Source organism: Cyclopterus lumpus, chromosome 21 (genome assembly GCF_009769545.1).
Source record: "Cyclopterus lumpus isolate fCycLum1 chromosome 21, fCycLum1.pri, whole genome shotgun sequence".
NCBI lineage: Eukaryota > Metazoa > Chordata > Actinopteri > Perciformes > Cyclopteridae > Cyclopterus > Cyclopterus lumpus.
The window spans coordinates 22,619,602-22,645,588 of NC_046986.1; the positions used below are offsets into that span (position 1 = coordinate 22,619,602).

The 25,987-nt window shown below is 44.7% G+C and overlaps 2 protein-coding genes and 1 non-coding gene across 3 annotated transcripts in view; 1 reads left to right on the plus strand and 2 right to left on the minus strand.

Moving 5' to 3' along the window:
• The window catches only part of hecw2a (HECT, C2 and WW domain containing E3 ubiquitin protein ligase 2a), a 38,682-nt gene extending 30,880 nt beyond the window's left edge, over positions 1-7,802 (minus strand). The window contains exons 1-2 of the mRNA XM_034562091.1: positions 7,758-7,802; positions 6,148-6,295 (exon numbers count right to left, since the gene is read on the minus strand). The gene's annotated coding sequence lies outside the window, so the exon portion shown is untranslated. The remainder of the gene's footprint in view (positions 1-6,147; positions 6,296-7,757) is intronic.
• trnal-cag lies at positions 7,255-7,337 on the plus strand. The gene has a single exon. It is a non-coding gene; the product is annotated as a tRNA-Leu (tRNA).
• Positions 7,803-9,499: 1,697 nt separating the features above from the next.
• Positions 9,500-25,831, minus strand: pgap1 (post-GPI attachment to proteins inositol deacylase 1). Its single transcript, XM_034561399.1, has 26 exons — positions 25,535-25,831; positions 23,836-23,989; positions 21,733-21,908; positions 21,256-21,427; positions 20,240-20,400; positions 19,973-20,025; positions 19,815-19,881; positions 19,516-19,621; positions 19,235-19,293; positions 19,038-19,121; positions 18,138-18,187; positions 17,943-17,994; positions 17,784-17,861; positions 17,486-17,561; positions 17,326-17,399; positions 17,184-17,235; positions 16,361-16,427; positions 16,166-16,271; positions 15,991-16,029; positions 15,707-15,891; positions 15,326-15,556; positions 15,105-15,240; positions 14,932-14,982; positions 14,540-14,751; positions 14,348-14,452; positions 9,500-14,250 (listed from the first exon to the last, which is right to left on the minus strand). Exons 1-26 carry the CDS (start codon positions 25,682-25,684, stop codon positions 14,112-14,114), a joined length of 2,835 nt encoding a protein of 944 aa, XP_034417290.1. The 5' UTR covers positions 25,685-25,831; the 3' UTR covers positions 9,500-14,111.
• Between the last annotated feature and the right edge of the window lie 156 nt (positions 25,832-25,987).

The following is a 25,987-nucleotide window of genomic DNA, read 5'->3' on the forward strand; positions in this document are numbered from 1 at the left end:
CTGCAACAGGGTGCCGGAGAGCTGGGGTTTACAATAACGCCATTCTTTGTGACAGCAATGTGTTTTATGAATGCCGAAGCTGAAGAAGTCCGTCTTGTGTGACAGCCATGACTGACAGGCCCCATCGTAGCGACATGACCCCACACACCTCACGGCGAGACAAAAAGGCACTGCTCTGTGTGTGTGTGTGTGTGTGTGTGTGTGTGTGTGCAGAGTTTATCGTTTCAATACGTCTTTTACTTCTGAAATGATTAGTTAATTAAGAGTTGATTGACACACAACTAAATAATATAATAAGACAATTAATAATGTTGATGAATCATTCAAAGGAAAGCTATTGAAAACACATGAATGAGCCAAAGTGTTGCTCTGGGTGACATGTACCTACATCACCATGAAAACACACACACACACACACACACACACTAGAATCACTCCTAAGTACACTATTCTGATGTAGGAAATACTCAGTACAACACCAATTGACCCTTTGCTAAGTACCGCCCACCCAGACAGACGGGCCAATCATAGCGTAGCATCGGCCAACTTCCACCAGAGTTTGATAACTATACTAATTTGCTCCGTACACTCTCACTGCAATGTTTCAGATGTTCTGCATTTTCAATTGTGTATTAATCTGTGGCTGTAAATAGTTCCTCCTGTTTAAGTAACGTTTGCTTCAAACTAAAATACTGAGCCTTTAAAAAAATTAAAATATAGATTCACATTTTCGATAAAAAGATATGCAGAAGATTTTGCTTTGTATAATAAAAACTCCCGAAGTCATGCAAACCGTTGCTGGTTTTAGCTTCAGACAACAAAATAGTTTTCATGTCTGGTTTGAACATATTTGGGGTTGTGGGCTGCCAGTTCTTTTTACTCACTTGTTTTGGCCCATTCACCAAACTCTGGACATATTCTGATTTAAAGCAACTACATTTGTATGTGTGTTATGTTATGGTATTAGTTTAGAGTAATTAGATCTGTCCTGGTGTTTTAGGAAGAGCTTTGGCATTTCACATAATCCCAAATATGCATGTATGGAGTATCCTATATGTTGTTTGGCTCAATAAAAATAGATTTATCAATAATTAATTTGAATTTCAACCCCTGTGTTTTAGCCAGCCAGATAGGTGCTATGAGGTCAGTGATGGGATTCCTCTGCATAATACTCACTCACACTTTGTTCCTGTGTGTGTGTGTGTGTGTGTGTGTGTGTGTGTGTGTGTGTGTGTGTGTGTGTGTGTGTGTGTCAGCAGAGGGACCCCTCTGTGTTCCTGTGGAGGTGACTGCTGCACTTTACAGCCTGACAGAACGGGCACCTTGGGGAGCTGGCACCAGCACACACAAACACACACTCACACACACACACACACACACACACACACGCACACACGCACGCATACAAACAAGCATTGCACCCTCAAACAAAAGCACCGCCCCTCGTCAAAACCAAAAACCCACATCCACTCTTATAAACCCTATTTCTGAGTCAGAGGGTGAAAATACATTCTCCTCATAAACGTTGTCCTCACGGAGCTCCGACATGAACCTGAAGGTGGATGGAGACCGACTGCTCGCCACAAGGCAGCGAGGCCTCGCCGGAGTCATTCTGGGAGAACAACAGGCGACAAGGTTGGTGCCAGAGTGTCGCCACTTCCCAGAAAAAAGGGCAGCCCGTTCCCGCGCTGGACATTTCTCTCAACGCACCGCCCTGGGAGTACATGTCTGTGGATGAGTCACTCCTCGGGAGGTTTCCCTCCATGACAGGCTTCGGCGAGTCGAAAATAGCATTTACGCCTCAAGACTGATGATTGATATCGCCCTCCCCGAGTCCAGAACGCTGACCTTTCTATAAATAGGAAAGTGGGTTGCGTATGAATTTATGAAAGGCATACAAAGTGTATACAGACAATGTACACAAATGGATCTACTATAGAAGCACCTGAACTGCTGAACTGTTCTCTTTTCTTCAACCCATATTTAAAAAGCTTATCTAGAGCGATGGCTTTGGGATCTGCCGTTACAAACTCAGGTTGTGCAGCAAGTGCACATCGTACAAACCCACGTGTGGAGACTCTCTCGCTCTCTTTGTGTGTTGCTGACGAAAAAACGAAAAAAGAAAAGAAGAAAGAGAATCTCTGACTCGATAGAGTCACAACATCCAGCATTTTCACTGGACCATTTAGTCACCACAGTGAAAGTCCCACATTCCTAGTGTGAAATACATTTCTGAAGACTTGAGGTGGAGTAAAAAAAACACACCACTTGCTAATTCCTGACAATGACTGCTATATTTTGACGTTTCTTTACTTTTTTCTTTTTTTTTAACTTTTACATGAAAATAAATGTAGCTACTTGAGAAATGTCAGACTTTAACTTTTCTTTCTCTTCATTTAATCAGGGACACGGGTAACATGTTTTATACTGTCCGTGAATATAATCCATACATGTTTTCTTTACAGTATGTAGCCTTGTTCACACCTTATTTTGAAAGCTGAGCGTGGTCACACATGTACCCTCTCGCTAACTTCCTGAAGTGCATCACCGGCTCGTGTGGGCCGTCTGAACGCGTTTACGGTCACCTGATTTCAGCCAAACATTACATGTAATAACAGATAACGATATTAAAACAAAAGGTCTGACTTCCTAGTCCCCTGACTGGATAAGGACGTGTTTCAGAAGTGATAACCGGCCTCTCCCTGAACCATTCCTTCATTCCACAGAGCAACAACTCTCTCTGACAAACTGAATAGATGCTGGTGAATTGTATTAAAGGGCCGGCTGTCATTCAAAATGCTGTCATATAGTGCCGATACAATGCCTTAGTTTCAATAGCAAAATTATACTTTTCTTTGCCCCCCCACCCCCATACCTTACTTTGAGAAGACATGCATTTCTTTCATTTTCAAAAAGAAGCCAACGTTTTCCACAACAGCTGTGAACCTAAACACAAGAAGCCAGCTAAGTCTTTCATAAACCTAAATATTGACAGCGTATTAAAGTCCAGTACCCAGCCCGTTTTACACGTGGCCCGTCCAACTACAACTTCATGGGATCTCGTGAAATCAGTGCATGCGTTTGTACATGTGGAGGAGCCCCGATTGAACCAAGCAAATACTGGAATGGGTTGCAGAACGGTTCAAAAATACTGGACACGGTGAGGGACACACAAACACAAACATTAACAACAGCACTTTCAAGACATTTTGACAAAACTAATTACAAACACAGGCGCACATCAAATAAATGATGGCTGAATTCCATTTGGCTGCTTCTGCTCTGTCATGCCTCACCGGGAAATCTGAACAGAACAGAGCCATTGTTGGTGTTTATTAGTAACACATGTCAATTTAAGGACTAGTCAAAGGCCCGGCACACCCACACAGGGTTTATCAATACCTCTGGATGATTAGGCCTCTTGCCAGGTAAAGAGTGGATCTATGCTGGAACATGCCAGATGTCACACTCTACGTTCACATCCTAATGCTAGAGGTGATCAGCATGGGGGAGAACGCCTGTGTGGGAGGACACGTCTGTCTTCAACAAACAGCCCTGTTTCTTGGTTTTTTTTCTCCCTTCCCCTCAGCAGTTGAACACGTCTCACGTCTCTTCTTCTTCCAAACGGCAGGCGGTTTCCGTGTTCCGGGGACTCGTGATAGTTTCTCGCGGTGGCCCTTCACGCCGCTTTAATCTGCCACTTGAATCTTTTTAGTGTGACTGCTGAGGAACGATACCCTGGCGACACGGGGCAAAGGATGACCCCCGGTATCGGTGGGAGGCTGTAAGCCTGCTTTCGGAGGTGTGCAACAGAAGCTCCTCTTCTGCGTGTTTAGAGTGCAGACTATGGATGTTTTATGTATTCAAACACTTCCTGTAACTTAGGGGTGGAGCAAATCATTCTGGACCCGTGTACAGGAGGGACTCCCTAACCGTTCTCTCCTCCTCCCTCCTGACATCTATCATCCACAACTCAGAAACCCTGCGCATCTACTCATCAGTTTCCTGCAGCCGACAGGTAACAGGTTCTGCGCAAAATCCGGACAGCCGTCAGAGCCAAACATTCACAGGTTGCCCCTCTAGTCAAATGCTATCAAGTGAGGACTGGATAGCAAGGACAAACAAAATAAAAAAATAAGAGTATTTCTGCTTGTTCCAGTTCATCTCAAATTACAGATTTGCTTAATGTATCATATTTTTTGAGAAAGCTGTGCAGTTTTGCAGGTTTCAGCCTAACCCATGAAAAGAAGATCACAGTTGGGGGGGGGGACATTTATGCACTGCAAGATCTCTAAGAGGAATTTAGCAAAGACACTGCAGGCCCATATGACGGATTATATCACCCAATCTCATTTATGACAGCATCCCTCCATGGATAAGAGCCAGGGGGTTTACACGGACCCGTCCACAGAGGAGAGACACGGGCCGGATTACGGGCTCCGAGAGACGTGAAGGTAACCCCCGCTCACGTCAGCAAAACCACGTTACATAACAACTCGTCTCAAACTTTAATCATTTCGAATCAATCCGTGCTGCGACGCCGAGGCCGCGCGCCGCCGCCGCCGCCGCCGCCGCCGCCGCGCACATGACCGAGCGGGCCATATAGGGACCGCACTGGCGGAATGTGCAGGTGTCATCACTCGCTATTGGATTACTGTGGGAATTCCCTACGTCATTTTCTTCTCATGCATCGCTTTCGCAAGACGCATGCATGAACACCCCTCCCCTAAAAAAATCCAGCAATTATCCCCTTTCGGTGGAAAACCCCAACAACAACAACAACAGCAGAACACGCCACGAATAAACACGGCGCTGCGGTTGGATCATCATCATCCTCATCATCATCGTTGCCGCCACCACCACCACCATCATCATCATCATCATCGCTGCTGGAAGCCATGAGCACCTACACGGTCTCTCCGTCACTGTCGGCGCACTGGGCGGCAGAGGCTTACCTTTGGCGCAGAGGTGCGGGACGCGAGGAGAGAGCGGTGCGCGGACGATGACGGCGGCGACCCCCGACACCAGCACGGTGGTTTCTGCGCGGGGATATCACGGTTTAGGTCGTTATCCCTGCAGTCCAAAATGAGGCGGGACGGGCGGGGTGCCGCGTTAGACGCCCCCCCACCCCCCGCTTTCGATCCCTCCCCCCCTCTCAGATCCCGAACCAGGGGGCAGCTTTGGGATCGGAGTCACGTACCGAGACGGTATCCCTCTGAAAAAGCCGCGGCGCTGCAGAGACATCGGCCCTCTGCGTCCAGAGGTGTGCGCAGAAACTCCACCAGCACCTCCCCGCACTCTGTCCGCACCGGAGGCTGCTGCCGCTGCTGCTGCTGGCGGCTTCAAGCGTGCAGCTCATACAGGCACCGCATCCTTATTCGCCCTCTCTGCATCGCAATGCGCTGCAGTCAGTGCCGACGTCCTCCCACCACCAGTGCCCACCAGTACATGCACACACGCGCGCACACACATGCACACACTCACACACTCGATTGGGCTGGGCAGAGCATGTATAAGCGCTGTCAGTTCCAAAAGAAGAAGAAGAAATGTAGCCTACCGTAGGATGCGTAATGTTGCTGGGGGGGGGGGTGGGGGTGGCTATTCAGAAGATTGTCGTGAGATGGTTTTTTTTTGTCCGTTGATAACGTGTATACACACACACACACACACACACACACACACTGCATATTAATGTGGGAAAGTGTCAGAGTGGGAGGTGACTGGAGACATGAGAGAGAGAGCGAGAGAGAGAACACTGAATGTAGTCAACCTGTAGAACAATTACACAGACACATCCACTGAGTGCATGTTCTCATCCCCGCTATTTAACTGCAACTGTATCTATAATAGAGGCTTCTACATTGTAGGTGTCAATAGTGTATTCTTTCTGTACTACGTTAGTGTGAGCCATATTAACATGAGCAGATTCTCATTTTCTATGCAAAACATATGCGCGAGGCATTGTTGGAGTGAACTACACAGTACACAGTAATAGTCAAAAGACATTAACATGTTGCCTCTGTATCACTCATAAGGACGCCATCATGTAATATGAATGCATGACCCTTGCGTAAAGACCACGGGCAATGCATGTTTGAAGGCAGGATACCTGAGTGCTTTTATTTTGAAGGAGCAGAGTAGGCTTACCTCTTCCACCACTGACGACGCCCCATCTTCCCCCCAGTAGACCTACGCAGGTGAACGAAACCTCCTCCTGGCCGTACACCCATTTAAGCCCGATTAAGACCCATGGGACTCCGATACACCACTCTTTCAGCACAGTGAGACGAGGCTCCTGCATAGGCACAATACAGTAACGTCAAACACGACGGGAGTGTATGTTTTCATTCAGCCAGTGTTTGCAACTCTCACTCCTCCGACTGTCGCAGCCTGTATTCAGGTGTTGACTGGGACACCGCGCCCCCCGGTGGCCGGTCGGCCGAGGTGCAACATGGACTCCCAAAAGTCATTGAAACAGCAAACGGAGATACAGTTACAATGGTGAAAGATGAAGAGCAGTGAATAGCTGCTTTACAGGGGGCGAGGTGGTCGGGAGCAGGGGGCTGTGTGGCGTTAGAGGGCCAGCAGCTGCACTAACGCGTTCAAATCTCAATTAAACAACATACGAGCTAAATAGTTAGCGTTACATTTCTATGGCCTGAAATACCACAAGCCCAAATTAACTTCACGTGCTCATAGCTGCACTGAGCCCGTTGTGACCACCAGGGGGCCGACAATAAGCAGAGCATTTTTTGTAGCAATGAGCTAACTAGCTCGTACAACCGTTATGGCTAATAATGAGTTAGCAAATGACATCATTTAGCTCCAAATGTCGCTCTGCTCGGTCGCACACACACGTCCAGTATTCACTTACCCGTTGGCTCTATTTCGGTGAGAGAAAAGGATCACTCCCGACTAAATGTTCCGACTCTTCAGCCGTAGTTGTGCCGACATGTTTCAGTAATATTAGCAGTATTAGTAGTAGGAATCGCACTCAGTTATTTGATGCCGTGTTAATATTTAATGCACCTCGAAAGTCATTATGAAATAACAAAACGCATCTCGTGAATAAATGCATGCATAACAAACTGCTATTGGTTGGTAATACCCACTGTTTTAAAGACCGCATGACTTTACAACTCACCACCAGTATGCTCAATGTCCACTCAATAAAGCAGCTTAAACTATATAATAAAGGAAACACCTTTTCTGGTCACCTTCTCTTTTATTATTTTCTCTCCGTGGGTTTTACAAGTCAGGATGGCCGAGCGGTCTAAGGCGCTGCGTTCAGGTCGCAGTCTCCCCTGGAGGCGTGGGTTCGAATCCCACTTCTGACAGTATTTTTTTGAGGAGTTTCTCTGTTTTAGACCGTGGTACTCTGGAGTGAAAGAGTAATCTGTAGTCTATTCTGACACGGTAATATATCCACAGATCTCCACCCTGGTGGCCTCTTTATCACTCAGCTCAATTTCACTGATTTGCATGTCCACCAGGCGATCAGTAATGCACACCCTGTTGCCTGAGCTGCTCTCTTTTTGCCTGCCGCAACAGAGTGACGTCCCCTGTGTCCCACTCAAAGATGCATGCTGACCATGAATATTCAACAACAAATTCAGCGAGGTCCAATTAGAGAGAATTAACGTTTGCTCAAAAGATCTGTGCTTTATCTCGTAGTGGCGCTTCACATTGCTCCTTTTAATATCGCTGAACATGTCTTTTTGGAGCGCCAAGTGAAATAACTTCTCTGACTCACATACCTTTTACATCTATCGGGTCTCTCCTGTCACTCCCGTGTGTGTGTGAATATGGCACTCGAGTCGAGGGTGGCGCTTAAGGTAATACACATATGTGATTGGCCGAGTAGGATCACGTGAGATGATTTCCAATGAGTGTAATTGGTCAGTGTGTTTCCAGGACTGCTGAACAAGCACCGTAAAGGCTAGAAAAGCTGCACCCGGTGAAATAGAAGCAATCCATGAAAATGTAATAATTCTGAATTATTTATCGGTTTTCGGTCCAGGCTCCAGAGACATCGGCGTCTGGGTCCGGACCAGCACCGAATGTAAAGTGCCATATATGTCCAGTCATATGTGGAGGTCTGGCCACGCTGCAAACCTGGTCTGGGGTGTTACAGCTGCCTGCTGGTACCACTCCATCACTCCAGAGACCATTGTGTCCAGTCCCGGCCCCTCCTGCACCGCCAGGACACTGTTAAGGATCGGACCAACCTCATTGCCGCTGGATGACACCCAGAGAGCTGTCCCCCTGACGTGGCCGGCTAGCTTCTTTGTGATCTGTCGACAGTGATCTTTAAGATTACACATTTATTTTACACATCTACAGCATTAAGGGGAAGTAGATTTAATATGCAGTCTACATTTATAATAATTACATATATATATGTTACCACTGACAACTATGTTGATGTGTATAGGAGAATACATATAATGTACACGGCAATCTATTACAGTTATATTATTTATTTGGGTCCATCTTTAATAGTGACTAGAGTAGACCTTGTACCACTGCTGCTGGTCAGACGTCTTAAACAGGGGGTTGGCTAACACTGACCGATACACCGGTTCTATAACAAAGTCGCTAATGTGTCGTTTGAATAACCGTCAATACTTCCGACAGTACTCGGTGCATTCCAGGAGTATACACGGCCGCTTCTTCCGCACCTTAATGGTGCCGGTTACGTTAGCTCGCTATGCGAATGTACAAATGACAACAAATGACTTTATGGAAATACAAAGTTTATGACTTTATTGGAGAAGAGAATGAAAGCATGCGATGTAACGGACGAGTTGTAGTGCTTGCGCGACCACTGACCGCTACACCGTTTCTCCAACACGTTGTTACATGTAGTAACGCTATTGCTAGCTAGCGCTAGCTCGCACGCCGACCGTATTCTCCCCCTGTAACGTGATGTGACACCGGACGAGAAAAAAGATAACATGACTTTGTGCGACAGATGTATGTCTATATGTGTGTAACGTTTACGGCGGCTATATAATAATAAAATACACACAGACATGTAATGTAAGGATAACTTACGTTGTCGACACGTCCAATGTCATGTGGCGGCGTGATCTTGTACGTGCTACCTACCTGCGAGATTTGGAGAACGTGATTGGCCGAGTCCAATGTGACGCCGCAGCGCCATTGGCCCAAATCATAGCTGAGCGAGCCCAGCCGTTGGGCGTTGACAATGGATTTTTGACAGCCTCTCCTGATCCAGATAACGTTCAACCCCTATTAAGACCACCTCTGTGGCATTCTAGTGTTTGATCATGATGAACCTGTTGAGGCAGAACAACTTACACCTTTATTATTCTTATTAATTCAATGTCATTTGAGGACTTTAGAGCTCCACCTATCTTCAACAAGAGCAGAGGTCTAATGAGCGAGAACAAGATAAAACATCTGTGTGGCTGTGGCAGGCTTTTAAAGAGTGCCCATTTCATACTGTAACATTTATATAATAATACAAAGAAAGTTATTTTTCTTAGTTTTATTGCAACAACAATAGTGCCAAAATTGCACAATTTGCCCATTTACAATGACATCAGTTAAAAATGTGAGAAATATAAAAACATCAATGCAATCAATTTTGACACAATGCTTAAACCTGAGGAGAAATTACTCTTCCACACTAGAGCCTCGCAAGAAAACACAAAGAAAAGAACCTCTCTGATAAGGTACATTTCCTCTTCTTGCAGTATATTGGCAAAGGTCGGCGGACTAATTATTTCTACATACAAGGACCAGCCAGCAGGAGGTTACAGGTTTTAAAGTCACTCGAGGCACAAATAGAATAAAGAAAAAATACTTTAAAGTAGTTACAGTAGTAACATTTCAAAGGGTTTTTACTAACATATACAGTGAAAAAGAAGGAGTCATATTTAGTGGCATTTTTCATTACTTGGTAAAGAAAATAATCGTGAATACAAACAACCACCGTGACAACGACCAGGTCTGTTAATGTATTTTATGGTTTCATGTTGGAAGTCATGTCACACGTATTGCACAACGGTTTACGTTAATGCCAGACAGATGTGCTAGGAGCATCAGATGACATGCTGATTCAACATTGGAATAAACTTCCTAAATGATTACAGCTTCTTAAAAAAAAAAAAAAAAAAGAGCCAGTATTTCAAATCGAGTGCTTATGAAATATACACTTTGATTCCTGGTCTTCATTTATTTCCAACTTCAAAGTTTGAACCTAATTCTGGAAGTATTCAAGGGGCCAATTGTACTGTCCTACTCATAAATGTGAGACAAATTCACACACACATATAACCATAAGACCATTGTAAAAACCTAATATTGAAGAAATGTCACTTTTTTTTTGTTGGTTTCCCCACCAAGTGATGACTTTCAAGTTTCTAAAGATAAACCCTCAGGTGTAAATCTGTAACCAGGACATGATCACAGTGAACACCGATAGAACGATAAAAAAAAAGAAATCACATAAAAAAATCCCACAGCTCTCATCTTTACAATTTTTTTCAACAAAGTCGTGTGTGCCACCAATTCTTCACAACGAGGCGGACGATGTGCATCTCAAAGCACTAAAACGGCACCAAAACAGACGAGTGCACGACGAAGCGGGTCACTTACACCACGAGCAACTGCATTAAGTTCAAAGCGCACGTGGAGCCATTCGGTGCGGGTACATTCACATCGGGGTACATGATTGTATGCTTCCATGAAGGCAGTGAAACCAGAGTGCTGAAGGGTTTTCAGGTGTGGAACAGACGGGAGGAAGCAGAAAGGCACAGCAGCTGCTCCACTGCTCCAATAAGACACCATTTCTTTCAAACATTAAGGACTAGAAAAGAAAAAGGGAACTCTGGTCCAGTTTAGTGTAATGTCACACAGACAGACTGTCACTCACGATTTGTTAGTTGCGTTTCAAACATTTAAAAGTATCTTTTACTTTTTTTCCCCCGGATGTCATGACATGTTTTCTGAAAAAACCTTTGAAAACAAGGGTTTCGTTATGAACGTCTACAACTAAAAAAGGGCTGTCGGAGCGAGTGCAACAGTTAACCGGCATGTAAAAGCCACTGGGTAAGTGTAAAAAAATAAAAAATAATATAAATCAACAAAATGGGAGGCCTACGTGGCAGAACAACACGCACCAGCTCACAGGAAACGGTTCGTCACGACGATCGTGCTGATGGTCCGACGCAGATGTGGCAAAGCCAAAGCTTCAAGTAAAAGAATATTCCTTCCTCTTCTTACAACACCTGGCATTAGAAGGAGACGTCTGCTGATTTTCTGCAGTTCTCTTTCTGTCCCAGTAGAAGACCCAAACCAACAATTCATTCTGTCTATCTGAAGCCTCTTATAGCCATGTGTATTAATTCACGGTTTAAAAAAAGTCCAACAATTTCACCATTTACTCCTGTTTGAGTAACGTTTACAAACTAGTGTGTCCAGCTGTCTTCGGATGAAATTAAATATTATGCTTGGTTTTTCTGCAACGTCATCAGTAGAAAGCAGTGGGCTCGGGGCTGAGATGAACTAACACACTGTTGGCTTTGATTGACAACGAGAATAATATACAACGACTCCAGCCTCATCTTCTAACTTGATCTTGAAAGGCTGCAATCTGGATCCACAAGAACTACGTTCTCACATATGAAGAAAAAACATGTACAAAAAAAAGATTAGTTGGAATTTCAAAACTTGCAAAAGGACACTCAGACCAGTAGTTTTGTGATCCGTCTGTTATGAAAAAGTATTTAAAAGCAAAAGTAAGACATACGGTGGTGGTGTCCTTGGTCCCAAGTATTCCCCTGTACACCTGCCACGAGGGTCAGTGCCTCAATAACCAATAACCATCAAACAGAAGACATTTATCAACCCATACTGAAGCAATTCCCCTCACAACGAGGACTTTTAAAATGTTTCCGTTCAAAGCTTGAAGTTGCTGTTTGAAGCTCCAAATCATACTAAGGATCTGCTGCAATACTAAACATACATCCCATAATCCTCCACTGAACATAAATCCAGGGCTTAGGTGAAAGTAAGTAATCTGGTTTTTGAACCTCCCTAGACCGGCGCTTCCAAGAGCAACGTATAGCTGCTGCTGCATTGCATCGAGTCACCAGAGAGCACCTTGTGATGATAGTCATTGTGAAACCTCGGGGACCAGACCATAAACACTGATCATCTACTCTTGGCCCCATTCCCTGGAGCTAATTGGTCCGTTTAACAGTTATCTCCCCAATCACCTCATTAACCTTTGGCTTGATCGCATTTAACCGGTCAACACCTGTGCATCGCCAGCAATCTGGCTCACTGGGATTCAATGCCGTAAACAATAAACCGTGGCAAATCTCAAAGGGTCAATACGTTTCGATAGATATGTACATGTAATGAACACAGATGTCATCATGATGTGTATGAACCCAACTTCTCCCAGTTATCAGGTAGTGAATAGCCGGGAACAAGGACGAGCAAACGCACATTTTAAGCCCCCACACAGCGTGAAGGAAACCTCCATGACAGCAGGTGTCCTCGTGTAATAGGGACCCTTAGTGGGACTCTCAGACCAGAGAGTGGGAAAGGACACAACGGAGCCTGTTCACGTAGTTTTAAATGTTTCCGTTAGCGCTGAACTGTACAGGGCTGCACACTATTATTTGGCAAGTCAACAGCTGGCCGGGGGAAGGGGTGAGATCACATGTACCATCCCATACAGCACAGCTCTTAGGCTGCACTCACACGGCCAGGTTTCTTTTTGCACTTCCTGCGCTGATATTTCACATTAAAAGTCTATGATGGAGGCGGACCTGTGGAAATTATCAAGAGAACATGTTGAGCTGGACTGGTTTTGATGGAGAGAACGAGGCATTGCCAAGACGCCAACGTAGGAATTTCAGAATGATGGAAAATGCTTATTTGCCTTCTACCTTTCAGTTCTTGGCTCATTTCTTACCAGCGTGAAAATAAAATCACTAATATTTCTGACCAGAAGACTATCAGGTGCATATTTTAGACACGCCCTGAGCCTGCTGCTCATGTAACAGTCGCTGTTTCCTTGGCGAGGGAATGAAAGAGGGCGGGGCCCCACGGGAGGGCTGTACCGAACGGTTTTCTTCAGTTAAATTCAAAACTACTAACTGAGGTTTTCAAATAAAGCTTAAATTACTTGACCTCATATCTTTTTTTAATATATTTTTTTCTGTTATTGTGGTTATATAAATGTAATGTATATGTATGTTTAAACAGAATGGATAGACGTGCAGGAACGTCATGCGAAAGTCATGTCTAAAGCTTCCAACTATTCAGTGCAGCCCTCCATTAAGACGGAGCCACGCAGAAGAGATAAAAAGTAAACAAGACACATTTGTATGTGCCACACCAAAATGAATACAGCTCGCAGCCTGGCCACCCCTTTACTAATTTGTTTGGCTACACCGTTGTATTTAGAGAACATGTAGTAGATCATGCCTTTTTTCTTCTGAGAAATGTGTAACAGATTAGAGCCTACACTAAAGCCTTTTAATGCGCTGCCGCCGTCATTGAACACGGGAGAATGTAAACATAATAACTTTGGACTTTTCCTTGTGGAGCGAGTGTGTGACACTGCCAGTGTCAGTGCTGGGACAGTCATGCGGTAAAGATAACACACGGCTAGAAGTCATCTCTAAGCAGGAGGAGTTTACAACCCCACTGGAGACACTGGACACAACAACAAGGACAAAAAGGACACATTTGAACAGTAACACCCTGTTAAGAACCTCTATTATCAGTAGCTTCACTGGTTGTAGAGTTGTTGATCCTCCTTGAAGGCAGAGCTATAGATATACAGAGTAAGGCAAACTTGGTTTCAGGTCAATCCTTCAGAGCCATATTCACACCAAATGGTCCAAGGCCATTACATCCTCTCATTCAAAAACATCGTTGTAATTGCCATGGAGCTTTTAGTGCAAACATCGAGCGCACAGTTCCCCAAGCTATGTATGTCTATGGCTCTGCTCCACGGTAGCGAGATGGAGCCCGTCTTCCTGGAGCTGCTTCAGCGGGTCGGGCTGTAATTTAGAGAAAGGCTTGTTATGGTAGAGCTGCGGACTGAAACGGGACAGATACCGTCAGAGCAGGCAGCACGAGGCCAGAGGGACGAGGGCCGCCAGCAGGAAGTAGGTGACTCTGTAGAGGTGGAGTGGAGAGAAGGTCACCATGGCGATGGACATGGGGAGGGGGAGGCAGGACGTTAGAGGCAGGAGTTTACTGAAAGAGATGTAGGGAAAAAAAAGGTTTGAACGCTGCGACAGAATTCCCCTCAACTCCGACGACAAAGTGTGTGTTGGGGATGGAGGGCTGTCACCTGTTGCTGAGTTTCAAAGTGTTGCAGTTAATCAGCAGGATGTACACAATGATGAGAGGCACGCTGCAAGGCCAACAGGGGTCAGGATCCAGCTGGGTAGAATACCTGCACAGGATCACAACGAACACCCATTCCTCATGAACACGGCCTTGGGTGACACCCACGCGCTCTCCTTCCATTGTCATACTGTACCTCAGGTTGCGGAGCCAGTGGAGGAGTGAGGGTGTGATGAGCATGATGGGTAGCGTGAAGAGTGCTGATAGGCAGAGGTGGAGCTGCAAGTCGTCCCTCACCTCCTGCAGAGCACACTCAGACAGCAGGGGGGCGCCATTGCATTCTTTAGGCTTGCTCAGGGATTCTGCATCGACCATGCCGTTCTCGTCTTCTCTGTACTTCCGGGGGGCCTGGAAAGATGCAGAAAAAAACCAACTTAATTTACTTCCCACCTTAATTTGCCGAGAATCAAATTGTAATAGATTCTGAACCCTGGCTCTGCATTCAAATCACAAGCAGCTGCAATAGAACTGACCACCTGCTGCTGGCTGGTGAGATTGGAGCAATACAGTTCAACCTGGAACTCTTACCAGATTCAACATGTGACTCAGGGATCTTTCGGTCATCTGCAGTCTCAGTAACTGAAAATGCAAACAAAAGGCAGATGTATGTAGAGAAGGGGGATGAACAGAGTTGATGTTTGACGTTACTCTGTTTAAGACTGGGCAGGTTTTCATCTGTGTGACCATGCGCACAGACTCACCCGGTAAAGGTGGAGAAGAAAGGCAGCAAAGATCGCCAGCGCCCCGCAGGACACCGCTCCCGTAACAGTCAGACACAGAGTGATGAGGAGCTGGGTCCGGAGTTGCAGGGTGCCACAGTCTCTGGAGACAGATGGTCTGCACAGAAAAGGAGGTTTACACTCAAATCATATTGTATGAGACACTAAACCACATACCTCCAAGTTTAAATGTCCAACCATACCTGTGGAATGGAGCTAATATTAGTGAGATCAGTCGCATGATGAGACGGAGCAGTGTGCTGCCCCAGTAGGCAACGGCTGCCCCCAAGATGTAAAGTAGAGGGGACAGGAGGAGGGGCCACTCTTCAACTGATGCTGGACCCCCAGGAGATCCACTATCAGGGTGGGCTGGGGGGAGAGCATCCATAGGGGGGAGGTAAAGAAATGACCAGACCTCTTGAAACCAGCTGCAGCTGAGGGGGAGGAAGAAATAGTAAGATTTATTAGAGAATATTAAAAAGGTATCTTAAAAAATGTTTTATTTTTGTAAAACAGCTTTTTTCTTCCCCAAAGTCAAGATTGATTATTCTCATTAATTTCAACATCAATCTTCCGAAACCTACCCAAGTAAAATGTGCAGAATATACACGGGCAGATTGACTTTATGAGGCTGCAGGCCTTTAGCCACCACCTCGCTCATTTCTGCGGCTCGCCTCGACTTCAGAATGGAGGACAGCTGCCCCCCGCAGGCCTGGAGCAGGGTTACAGCTGTGTACACTGGCACCATGGGACCACAGAACCTAAGTATCTGTCAGACAAGAAAGAGCACATGGTCAGAACTATACAAAAACCATACAGGATAGTTTTCCTTGAAACAGAAACAAAACAAAAGGCAAACAAGCTGTACCTGTCCCAGCATCCTTGGTAATGAAGTTCTCACTGACACCTGAGGGTATAACCAAAAGGTAATCATACCATTAAATTAAGTCATACTTCAAACTCCTTTTTGATGATAAACACCACATTTGTCATGGTGAGTTGTCAACAGGCTGTGTCTCCTAGCGGTGCCTGAGGATAAGTACCTTATATTGGCAGTTGGGGGCAGTGTGGAGCTGAAGGAGGACACCTGAGATGTTGTCTGGACAACTTGTGTGGAGCATCCCTGAGATCTCAGTCACTGACGGCACACTGGGAAACAGATCACATTAAGTCATGACAGATACCGTGAAAATTAAATGTACATCTGCAGGAACAAGAAAGAAACTAACATAACTGACCTGGCTGTGGTCAAAGAGTCCTCTCGAAACCACGGCACGTGTATTCTGTACACATTGGGCAGTCTATCTGCAGACAGACATGCAATGGCCATTGTTACATCTCAACATGTGCACATGTGTGTCTTCTGTGGAAGCGCTGAGAGGCAAGTGACAAAAGAAATCTAATTTCACACCCACTATATATGAAGCATTCACATTTATCATAGGAAGCATTCATCATCTCCTTCCTCCTCTTCCTGCGCATTTCTATTTTTTTAATTCTGTGTTTTTGGCTCCCCTTTTCCCCTCGTGGACCTGGTCCTCTCCTCTCCGAGCAGCGGGGCGAAGAACCGCCCGTCCCTCAGTGTGGAGCAGATGACGGAGTTCATCAACAACAAACAGAGGGACCCCCGTCTCAACGAGATCCTCTACCCTCCTCTGAAGCCAGAACAGGTCCAGGTGCTGGTGGACAAATATGAGCCCGACGCTTCGCTGGCGCAGAGAGGTCAGCCACCCAACAACAACAAATGATGCTCACATGAGCATAAACACACACACATTTAAAGGTGTCCAGTCGTGTTTCGTAGATGAAACATTTCGGAAAGCAAACGCATTTGGACATGCAGAACCTCTTCCGAGGTATATATATGTATGTATGTATGTATGTATGTATGTATGTATGTATATATATATATATATATATATATATATATATATATATATATATATATATGTTTTCAGATCTAATATACTATTTAGATCTGAAAACAAACCACCAGAATGTGTTTCTCACTTGCCTCTCAGGGCTTCTTTAGCCTGCCTCTGTATCACATGACAAACTTACCTTTATTTACTTTGCACTGGCTTGCAACACTAATTCTGAAAGCCTGATAAACCTAAAGACACAGACGTGTTCAAAGATTAGTGACACAGAAGGAACGGAGTTACTGAGTGGAGCAAGTGCCGAATGAAGAAATGAAAGCTACCTGGTGAAAGTGCTGCAGCTTGATGATGTGGAGAAGTCCAGAGGAGTTGACCGAAACATCGCTGACAGTCAAACCTGGAAAAACAACGGTCACTAAAAAAGGAAAGTGTCTTTTCTCTTCCAAGTTTAAGAGAATCCACATGAACGGTAACGCTACTCACCAAAGGACAGAACATGTGGCACTGGGACAGACAGAGTCTGAGATTCTTGTCTCTGCCACTCGCATTCCACCGTGAACTGTGGACAAGACACATGTTGGAATGCAACGGTAGGCTTTTATACTCCAGAAGGAACTCTTTAAAATGTCCTGATTTTCCCTCATGTGCCATCATCTGGTCAAAACGTGTCATTACTCTACTTCAAGAACAAACACGTGGAAAACTAATGGCATTCCAATCAAGCGCGGAGCCACAAGCGTCTTATCTTCAGAGAGAAGAGACGTTCTCGTTTTCGACGTACCTGCTTGCCGTTGAGGTTGGAGGCCGAAACAACCAGATGAGTAACTGCAGACAAGTCACTGAGACTCAGAATCAGGATCTGAGGAGGAGCACAGACAGTTATGAGCAACCACCAGCAGCTCAGACTGGACTGGACACGGCCTTTTCAGAGGAGGATTACCTTGTAGGGTGGTAGTAGCTCAGTTGCCATGGACAGATCCACCGCACGCACACTGGAAAAATCAAAGAGGATTAATGAAGAGCAAAAGAAATTCATTTGTCGTCGACTGTAATGTAACAACAAAAGACAGACAGCAAATTCTGAACAGTGAATAACCGGAGATGTGGAAGAGATACACTATTGCCATATTCTTACCATGAAGAACCGTTCTTGTGCACGCAGCCGTACACCCAGCTCATCATCTCCTGTTGAACGTCATCCAATCAGAATCAGAATTGAACTCTGGCAAAAGTACTGATCACTTTGGTTCATGCTTTACTAAATGTCTTTCAATGGCGTTTCATTTTACTTTATATATACGGTACATTTATCTCTATGAGTCACTGAACAACAAAAGCCCTGAGGCAAAGCAGAAAATAACAATTCAGGTGATCCATTTTCTAATTCTGATCTAAATAGTTTACTCTACGCGTTTATGACTTAAGAGCAAGTGGAAAATGCACTTTGCCAGGACAATCCTTCATTTTTGGTGGGGAAAACTGTTTTGCCAGGATATTTTCTCTAAGTTACTGTTTTTCTTTCATCTGAGAAAACAGAAGGCAGATGAAATACAAATTTAAGGAAGTTGGAAAGATTACTCGGACAAAAAAACACATTCTTCTCCTGTTCTTAAATGGACAGTTCACCACAAAATCAAAAACAGGAACTATTTTCTTTCAACCATAGTTGAAGGCTTTGAGCAGACCAAGCAGAGAGCCATCTAGTCCCATTATAGTGGAGAAAAGACCCACATCTCTACGACCGATGTCTCCAACACCAGGCAACTCACACCAAAACAATGGAGATGGATAAATAGCTCTACAGAGAAGAGGAAACATATGTATTTTAGTTTTTTGCGTGAACTGTACCTTTAAGAAAAGAAAAAAGACAGACACTGTAAATGGGTCACCAGAGAGAGCTCACTACAGATCTCTAGGCTTCTGTAGTAAACTAATCAAAGATACGGTCCTCTAACGCTGGGCTAGTGACACGCATCTTAGTAGGTTGTCTCAAACCCGGATGGATGAACCTGCACAGTGGGAGCTGAACACTCACCAGGTTATTGCTCCGGCAGTAGAAATGGCTGTAGGCTTTCCTGCGACTCGACAGGGCAAACTGAAAGTATTTGACCTGTCCTTCCTGCAGACAGAGAGCAACACTGAAAACAATATATTTCCATCTGTTTGCATCAGGGCTTTGTTTTCTTAAATATATAAATGACCCATTGAATATAATGCGACAGAGTCTGGTACCTTTGGTGTGGTGTAAGCCAGACGCAGTGTGTTAACTTCATTCCATGCTTCAGGAGAATCTGGACATGGGGAGAAAAACAAACAGGATAGGTATGAGTGATTCCTTAATAGTGTCACTCAACCAAAACGGCATTAACTCGCTTTAGAGTCATTGGAAACTATAAATATAATACAATGAATACAAATGTGGTTTAAAAGCACATGGATGAGAAGGACCAATGAAAGCTACTCGCACGATGTCCCCGTTTATTCCAGCCCCTCCGCGGTTACGTGTTTCTGACCTAAGATGGAGATGGAGGTGTCTTGGGTCTCTCCCAGCATCCAAACCGGGTGTCTGATGAAGTGATGGTTTAGTACAGCCATTTTCTTCTCTGGGTTTACTGTGAACTAATAACAACACACTGGTTAGCTTGGAAACAGATGGCATGTGCTTGCAATGCAAACTTAGCCAGAGATGTGACACTTTACTGGCTGACAAGTCTTTTGCCTATGACAACATCCCTCCATTTTTCTCCACACAGCATTTCTTTTCCTCAGACAGATTCATTTGAAAATGTGTATGAACGTTTGTTGTTCTGACCTGTCTGGTTTCAGGATCGAGGAGGTCAAAGAACGCCCTGACAGTAGCAAGGACAAGCTCTTTGCACCTGGAACACAAAGACGTATCATATTAATAATCTGCATTCTATTTGAATGTAGCTCCGAAGAAATGCCTAAACACAGTGCCGTGTCTTTTACCAAACGATGGACAGATGGTCAGTGGACACCCAAGTCCTGGGAACGGCAGTAGCCTTGAAAATAAAAAAAGAAGAAATGTAAACAAAATGTGAGGAGCAGTGCAGGATCAAACACCGAGCCCTTTTGCTTCAAGTAGTTCCGGGAATTACAAACTCTAAAAAACTAAAATGATTTAAAAAATGTTGGTAAAGCTCCTCGTTAAAACTTTGCAGGGTTCTTGGAAAGTTCCTACCAGTGCTACTCAACGAATTCACAAACAATACTTACCACTAGGGACAACTTATTTGAGTCTCCTGGTGTACAAGGCAGGGATGTCAGGCCGGAGCGGACCTGGTAGTCACGGTAACCGCCCCCGACAGACAGAACCGTGACGTTCCTGAGCTTTTTCGCCTGGTTCACCCACTTCTGTCTCACTGCTGAGTAGAAATCTACACAGAGCAAAGACGAGTGATTTTCCTCAATCAAAACAACAACAAAAGAAAAGACAAAAAGAAAACGCGGGATCATGGGAGTTGTTGTCTCCCCCACCATAGCCGTTATTGCAGTTAGCTTCTATCAGCTTATTCAGCCAAATATACGCATGATTTCTTCTCTCCTAAGAAGGAGTTACAAATAGCTGTTTCCTTGTCACTGTTCAGCAGGAGGTCCTGGAGGAGCTGCAAGACGACCTGCCACTCCGCTTGTTTCTCTGATAACTTATATACCCGGTTGAAATACATAGTTAAAAACAACCAAGATCTAAAAGGTGGATCGTAAAGAAGTGGCTTGAAAATGAATAAAAAGTCAATTTTCGACAGCAACTGGCTTGTTGGAAGAATTAGTGTTAATGTGTTAATGCAAGTACACAACTAAACAGAGGTTTATTGGATTTTAGGCATTTTGAATTCACAAAAATGACCCGTTATAACTTTAAGTTAAGTCATCTGAATTTGTAGTTCACATTACAGCTATGCTCTTGAAAGGGTCTCTCCATATTTACAAATACAAATAAGTCATTGTCACATTTAGGAATAAGACAGTCGGTATTTGAGCTGTCCAATAATATGTGATGACATTACTGTTTTTATGGTTGGTAAAAAGTGAAAATGTCACATGTGTTCAGGTTATCACCCGAGCTAAACAATACAGTAGCCGATGGCACTGATCAGTTACTTCCTGTCTGGTCAAAGGTATCTAGATTAGAAGTCCAATCAGTAGTTGTGCTATCTTGGAATGACGGCACAGCTCAAGTGCACAAGGAGTCAATGTACCGTTAAAGACGCCGGCACGAGAGTTCTCCTTACCCAGCAGGTACGGGTCCAGGGCCAGCACCGGAGCCAGGTGGGGGGAGGCCTGGGTAATGATGAGGCTGACCAGATTGGTGTTGAACCGGGGCAAGGTGAAGAGCGCCCGGGCCACCACTCCTCCCATGGAGTGACCAACAAGCACCACACTCTGAGGCGGGGTCTTCAGGTGCTGGAGAGGAGGGACAATAAAAAAAAATATTATTTGGAAACCTAACCCACTTATTATAACTTTAGGGTTATATATAATTACCAGAAAGTAACATTGCCTATAATGAACTACTGTTGCCAGGTCAGCTTCTTTACTAATGCAAGACGTACAAGCCAGAGGGATTAATTATATGCCTTAAAGTTTAAATGTAGCGGGTGATGAAATGCTATATGTATCCCCCACACTATAATATCACTCCACCAGCAGTATCCGTGACCTAGAATAAGTAACCCTGTCTGACGAGCAGCTGATACTCGAAGCCTGACCTTGTAGAGCCTCAGGATGGCCTTAATGCTCTCATGCAGGAAATGCGTCTGGCGGAGCAGGCTGCCGCCGTAGAGGGCCACCAGCTCCTCGTTGAAGTCCACGGTGAAGACGTTGAAGTGGAGACCGCCCTCCATATTCTCAGCCTTCCTCAAGGCCACCGAGCCCAGGGAGCGAGCTTGGTGGAGAGAAGAAGACATTTTGATGGTGTGTTTAGGCCTGGTGTTTTTAGTGGAATCTTACAGGGGCAGGGTCGTCCTTCAATCAGAGGATCGGCAGTTCGATCCCCAGCTCAGCTAGCCCATGTCAACGTGTCGTTGGGAAAGACACTTAACCCCAAAATTGAATGTGTGTCAATGTTAGTTACTGGTGATGCGCAGGTTGAACCTTAGCTCCTCCCATCAGTGTATGAATGATGTCATGTAGTGTTAAAGCGCTTTGAGTAGTCGGAAGACTAGAAAAGCGCTGCACAAGAACAGGTCCATTTACAGATGTGATGGTCAATGCTTGTCCTACACTAACAACCAACATATATATGCTCAGCGTTTTCGCTACTCTGCCAACGGATTGGCACTAACATGCATACCTCTAATATTTTTTTTTTTTTTTTTTTTTACTATTTTGAATTGATTGGAGTCATCACATCTTGACTGTTTGTGACCTAAAAAGAAAACTCTCTTCTTCATGCTAAAATCTTTTTGTTTTAAGCTCATTCAATTGCAATTTTTCCTGTACGGAAGAGCACTAAAACATAGCATCAAAAACCTCAACACTGGTGCCCTATTGAGCTGGTGTAACTTGTGAAGTTAAGGAAGCATGTCGAACACCAGCTGTTAAAAATACACCAGCTTGAGGAGTCTTAACGTGAGCCAAGAAAACTCTGAAGAACAGAGAGCATGGACCACCATCGCAAACACCAGTGTTACAGCGCAATGTGTTTGTATTCACATGAAGAAAGGCGCGGGTGTTCTCCTCCTACACACAACTGGTAGCAGGAACGGGGGTGGTGTGGAAGGGGGGGCATTATCTTAGAAAGGATTTGTATCACAGAGCTGTACTGGAGTTATGAAAAGATTATACCACCAAAAGGGTCCAGGTTTGATTCCCCAAGTATTTACAACTGCATGCACACATGTTCATAAGAGGGCATAATAGATCACAAATGTATACGTGTGTCATTTTCTGAAACAGCTGAGCACTGTAGTTTTTAGCAAACATCACATAAACAGGTGCCGACTGTTTCTACAGGGACTATTTTCAGCAGATGATCAACACAAGTTTGGTGCTTTAGTGAGTACCCATGGCAGCAGGACGGTGCATGTGGGATTTACTCAAAATATACTACAGTGTGTGTGTTTGTGGTAATGCAGGAGTATGTCCCCTGGTGCAACAGTGTGGCTCATTGATGTGTTTTTAATAGTTTTTCGTCAACTATGGAGATCAATGGCACAGAGGAGGAAGATATGTATATATATGTATATATATATATATATATATATATATATATATATATATATATATATATATATATATATATATATATATATATATATATATATATTTGGATACATGCACAATAATGATGTCACACAGATGTGGAGGAGTGACGTAGTCACGCCATATACAGCTCTGGTAGCTGTAGCGACCTGTCACTCACAAGGTAGCCGCACCCTAAAGCATTCCCTGCTTTATGGTCTATTTGACTCTAAATGGACCATCATTTACTAAATGAACATCTAACTGTATTGAAAAAGACTTTAAACTAGAGAGTGAGACCATAAATTAATTTTACAATGTTTACTGAGGTAATAAATCAAGAGAGAAGTAGAGCCATTCTCTCATAGACTTCTATACAACCAGACTTCTTTTTGCACCCGGAGGAGTCGCCCCTGTTGGTCAGTAGAGAGAATGCAGGTTTTAAGATGCTTCATTGTTGGCTTCACCTTGAGAACCAGAGGTTGGCGCCTGGGTTTTAATAAGTTAATAGTAATATTGTCACCAACATCATCGTTTTCTACCTGCTGGTAGATCAGGTCAGGTGAGGACAAATCAACTTGCCTTGTTCCCCCCCCCCCCACGACCTCGCTTAAAAATCGTGCACTTACCTTGTTTGTGGCTGCCTGCGTTTCCAGGCAGGAAGAGCACAGGGGCGCCGGTGAGTTTGAGTGCTCGGGTCTCCTGGGCGTACAGACCCTCCCCGTACAGATAGAGGCCATACGCTGGGTACAGTCTGGCCATCCGGCGAGGCAGAGCCACACGCTGTGAACCCAACACAGACACCGAGTTAGGAGGAGGAGGTCACATTCTCAGAGTTCATTATGCTTTATGTCACACTTGTAAAGGCATGCGGGAAACAGTCTCACCCTTAAACACACAACAGCAGTGTGTTTATCTTAACTCTCCAGCTGGGAGACAATACCTCCCCACCTCACCTGCACTCTTCTAAATACCTGCACGCAATTGTGGCTTTGTGCGAGATGTAATCAGAAGTTACATTTGATGGTATAGTTGACCCCTTATATGTACAAGAGATGGCCGGACTTTGCTTTGTTCGGTGCATGTACTGTACATGTGCAAGACCACTTCTGGCGCTGGGCAATATTGCTTATGGCTGACATGATTAGTCAATGAATCTAGTGGTCGATTGGGAGAAAATAAATGTGCAGCATTTTGGATTATTTACAAATCATTTAAATAGTTTTTGTAAAAGCTAAATTACCAACTTAATTCTCAATTTGAGTGCTTGCTGCTTTGATCCACTATTTATTACTGCAAAAAAAAAATATTTTATGGTTTTGGACATCCACTCGGGGTATGTGAAAGTATGATGGACGTATTAAAAGCAGACCAGACAGTTGAGCTGTATCACTATATCACAATGACCAAAATAACCGACTTCAAATCGTGGTTTGTCACACTGATACTGCAGCGCCATCAACTCTTTGGCTTTCACCTCAGACTTCAGGAATATTTACTGACTAATCATTTCTGTTTTCATCTTCCTGGGGGTCTTCATCACAGGCACTGCTGACTTTGAGGAAGCCCCGATTCAAGAGACCATGTCCATTCACCACATAAACAAAGATAAAGACATACGGTGGTCTATTTTATTCTTCCTAACAAAACAACAACTCATGTGTGAAGTAAGGCCCATTACCCATATTGTGCTTTGGCCCCAGCTGTGCTGCACTTCTGGCCAGGGGAACACATCAGTGGGCAGTGAGCAGAGCAGGGGGACCCACAATGCATTCCTAATGTAGGCTCATGTTAACTTCAGTTATATGTGTGTGTGTGTGTGTGTGTGTGTGTGTGTGTGTGTGTGTCCGTCCGTCCTGCAGAACCTGCTCGTCTGCTAAGCCCGTTCAAGGATCAACAGTTGATGTTAGCAGATCATTTTGCTAATCTTATTCCAGTACTTAACAAATGCAGGCGCGCACGCGCACACAGACATACACACACCTCCAACCAGACAGGTGTGTGAAGCCATTGAGGAAATAGATGAGCCCGTCTGGGAGGCAACAACACCACCCGACGCCACGAGCTCTGTCGGCTAACGTTAGCAGCATTCAGGAAATGACTAGCTCGTTTAAATGGTCTGTTCAGATGGAAACACGGCTTATGTTGGCGCTGTTGAAGTGAACGAGCCCTCTCACGTTAGCAAGATGTACGTCTCTCTCTCTCTTCGCGTAACCTATGTGCTCGAACGCGCGCTACAAATGAGGCAACGTAACTAGCTAGCTAACGTTAACTGTCTGGTGGACGTGTCGTGAGGCGTCAGGTGAAGCGCTTCGCCCGGTTACTCACCCGGTACTCCGGGTATTCAAACATATAGGTCATGCTGCATCTGTTCTCCTCGAAACCAGTCAGCAACTCCCGCAGGCCGACCGCCAGAAGCCCCAGAGCAAACCCGTAAAAGGCCACGGTGACGAGTTTCATGGTTGAATTTGGACTCATTTTTTGGTATATATATATATATATATATATATATATATATATATATTACAGGTGTTCAAGCTTCATGTTGTCGCTGTCGTTCCGCGAACTCCGCGGTAAGACACCACACGGGCTGTCATCCTCACCGGCTGAACCGCACAACAGGAACCACACAGGCCACACACGGTTGTGATTGGCACGGGTTTCGGCCAATGGGAGGAAATAACTTGAGAGAATACACCAATGGGAGAGCAGATAGCGAGTGACAAAATCAGACGCTTGATTGGTTTTCTTTCATGCTATTTTTCCCATTTCATTAATTAA

Coding starts and splice junctions, on each gene's coding strand:
- pgap1 (XM_034561399.1), bottom strand. CDS start 25,684: ATGAGTCCAAATTCAACCATGAAACTCGTCACCGTGGCCTTTTACGGG. Junction 19,294..19,515: donor CACCTCCATCTCCATCTTAG/GTCAGAAACACG, acceptor CCCCATGTCCAG/ATTCTCCTGAAGCATGGAAT. Junction 17,995..18,137: donor CACAAGAACGGTTCTTCATG/GTAAGAATATGG, acceptor TGATTTTTCCAG/TGTGCGTGCGGTGGATCTGT.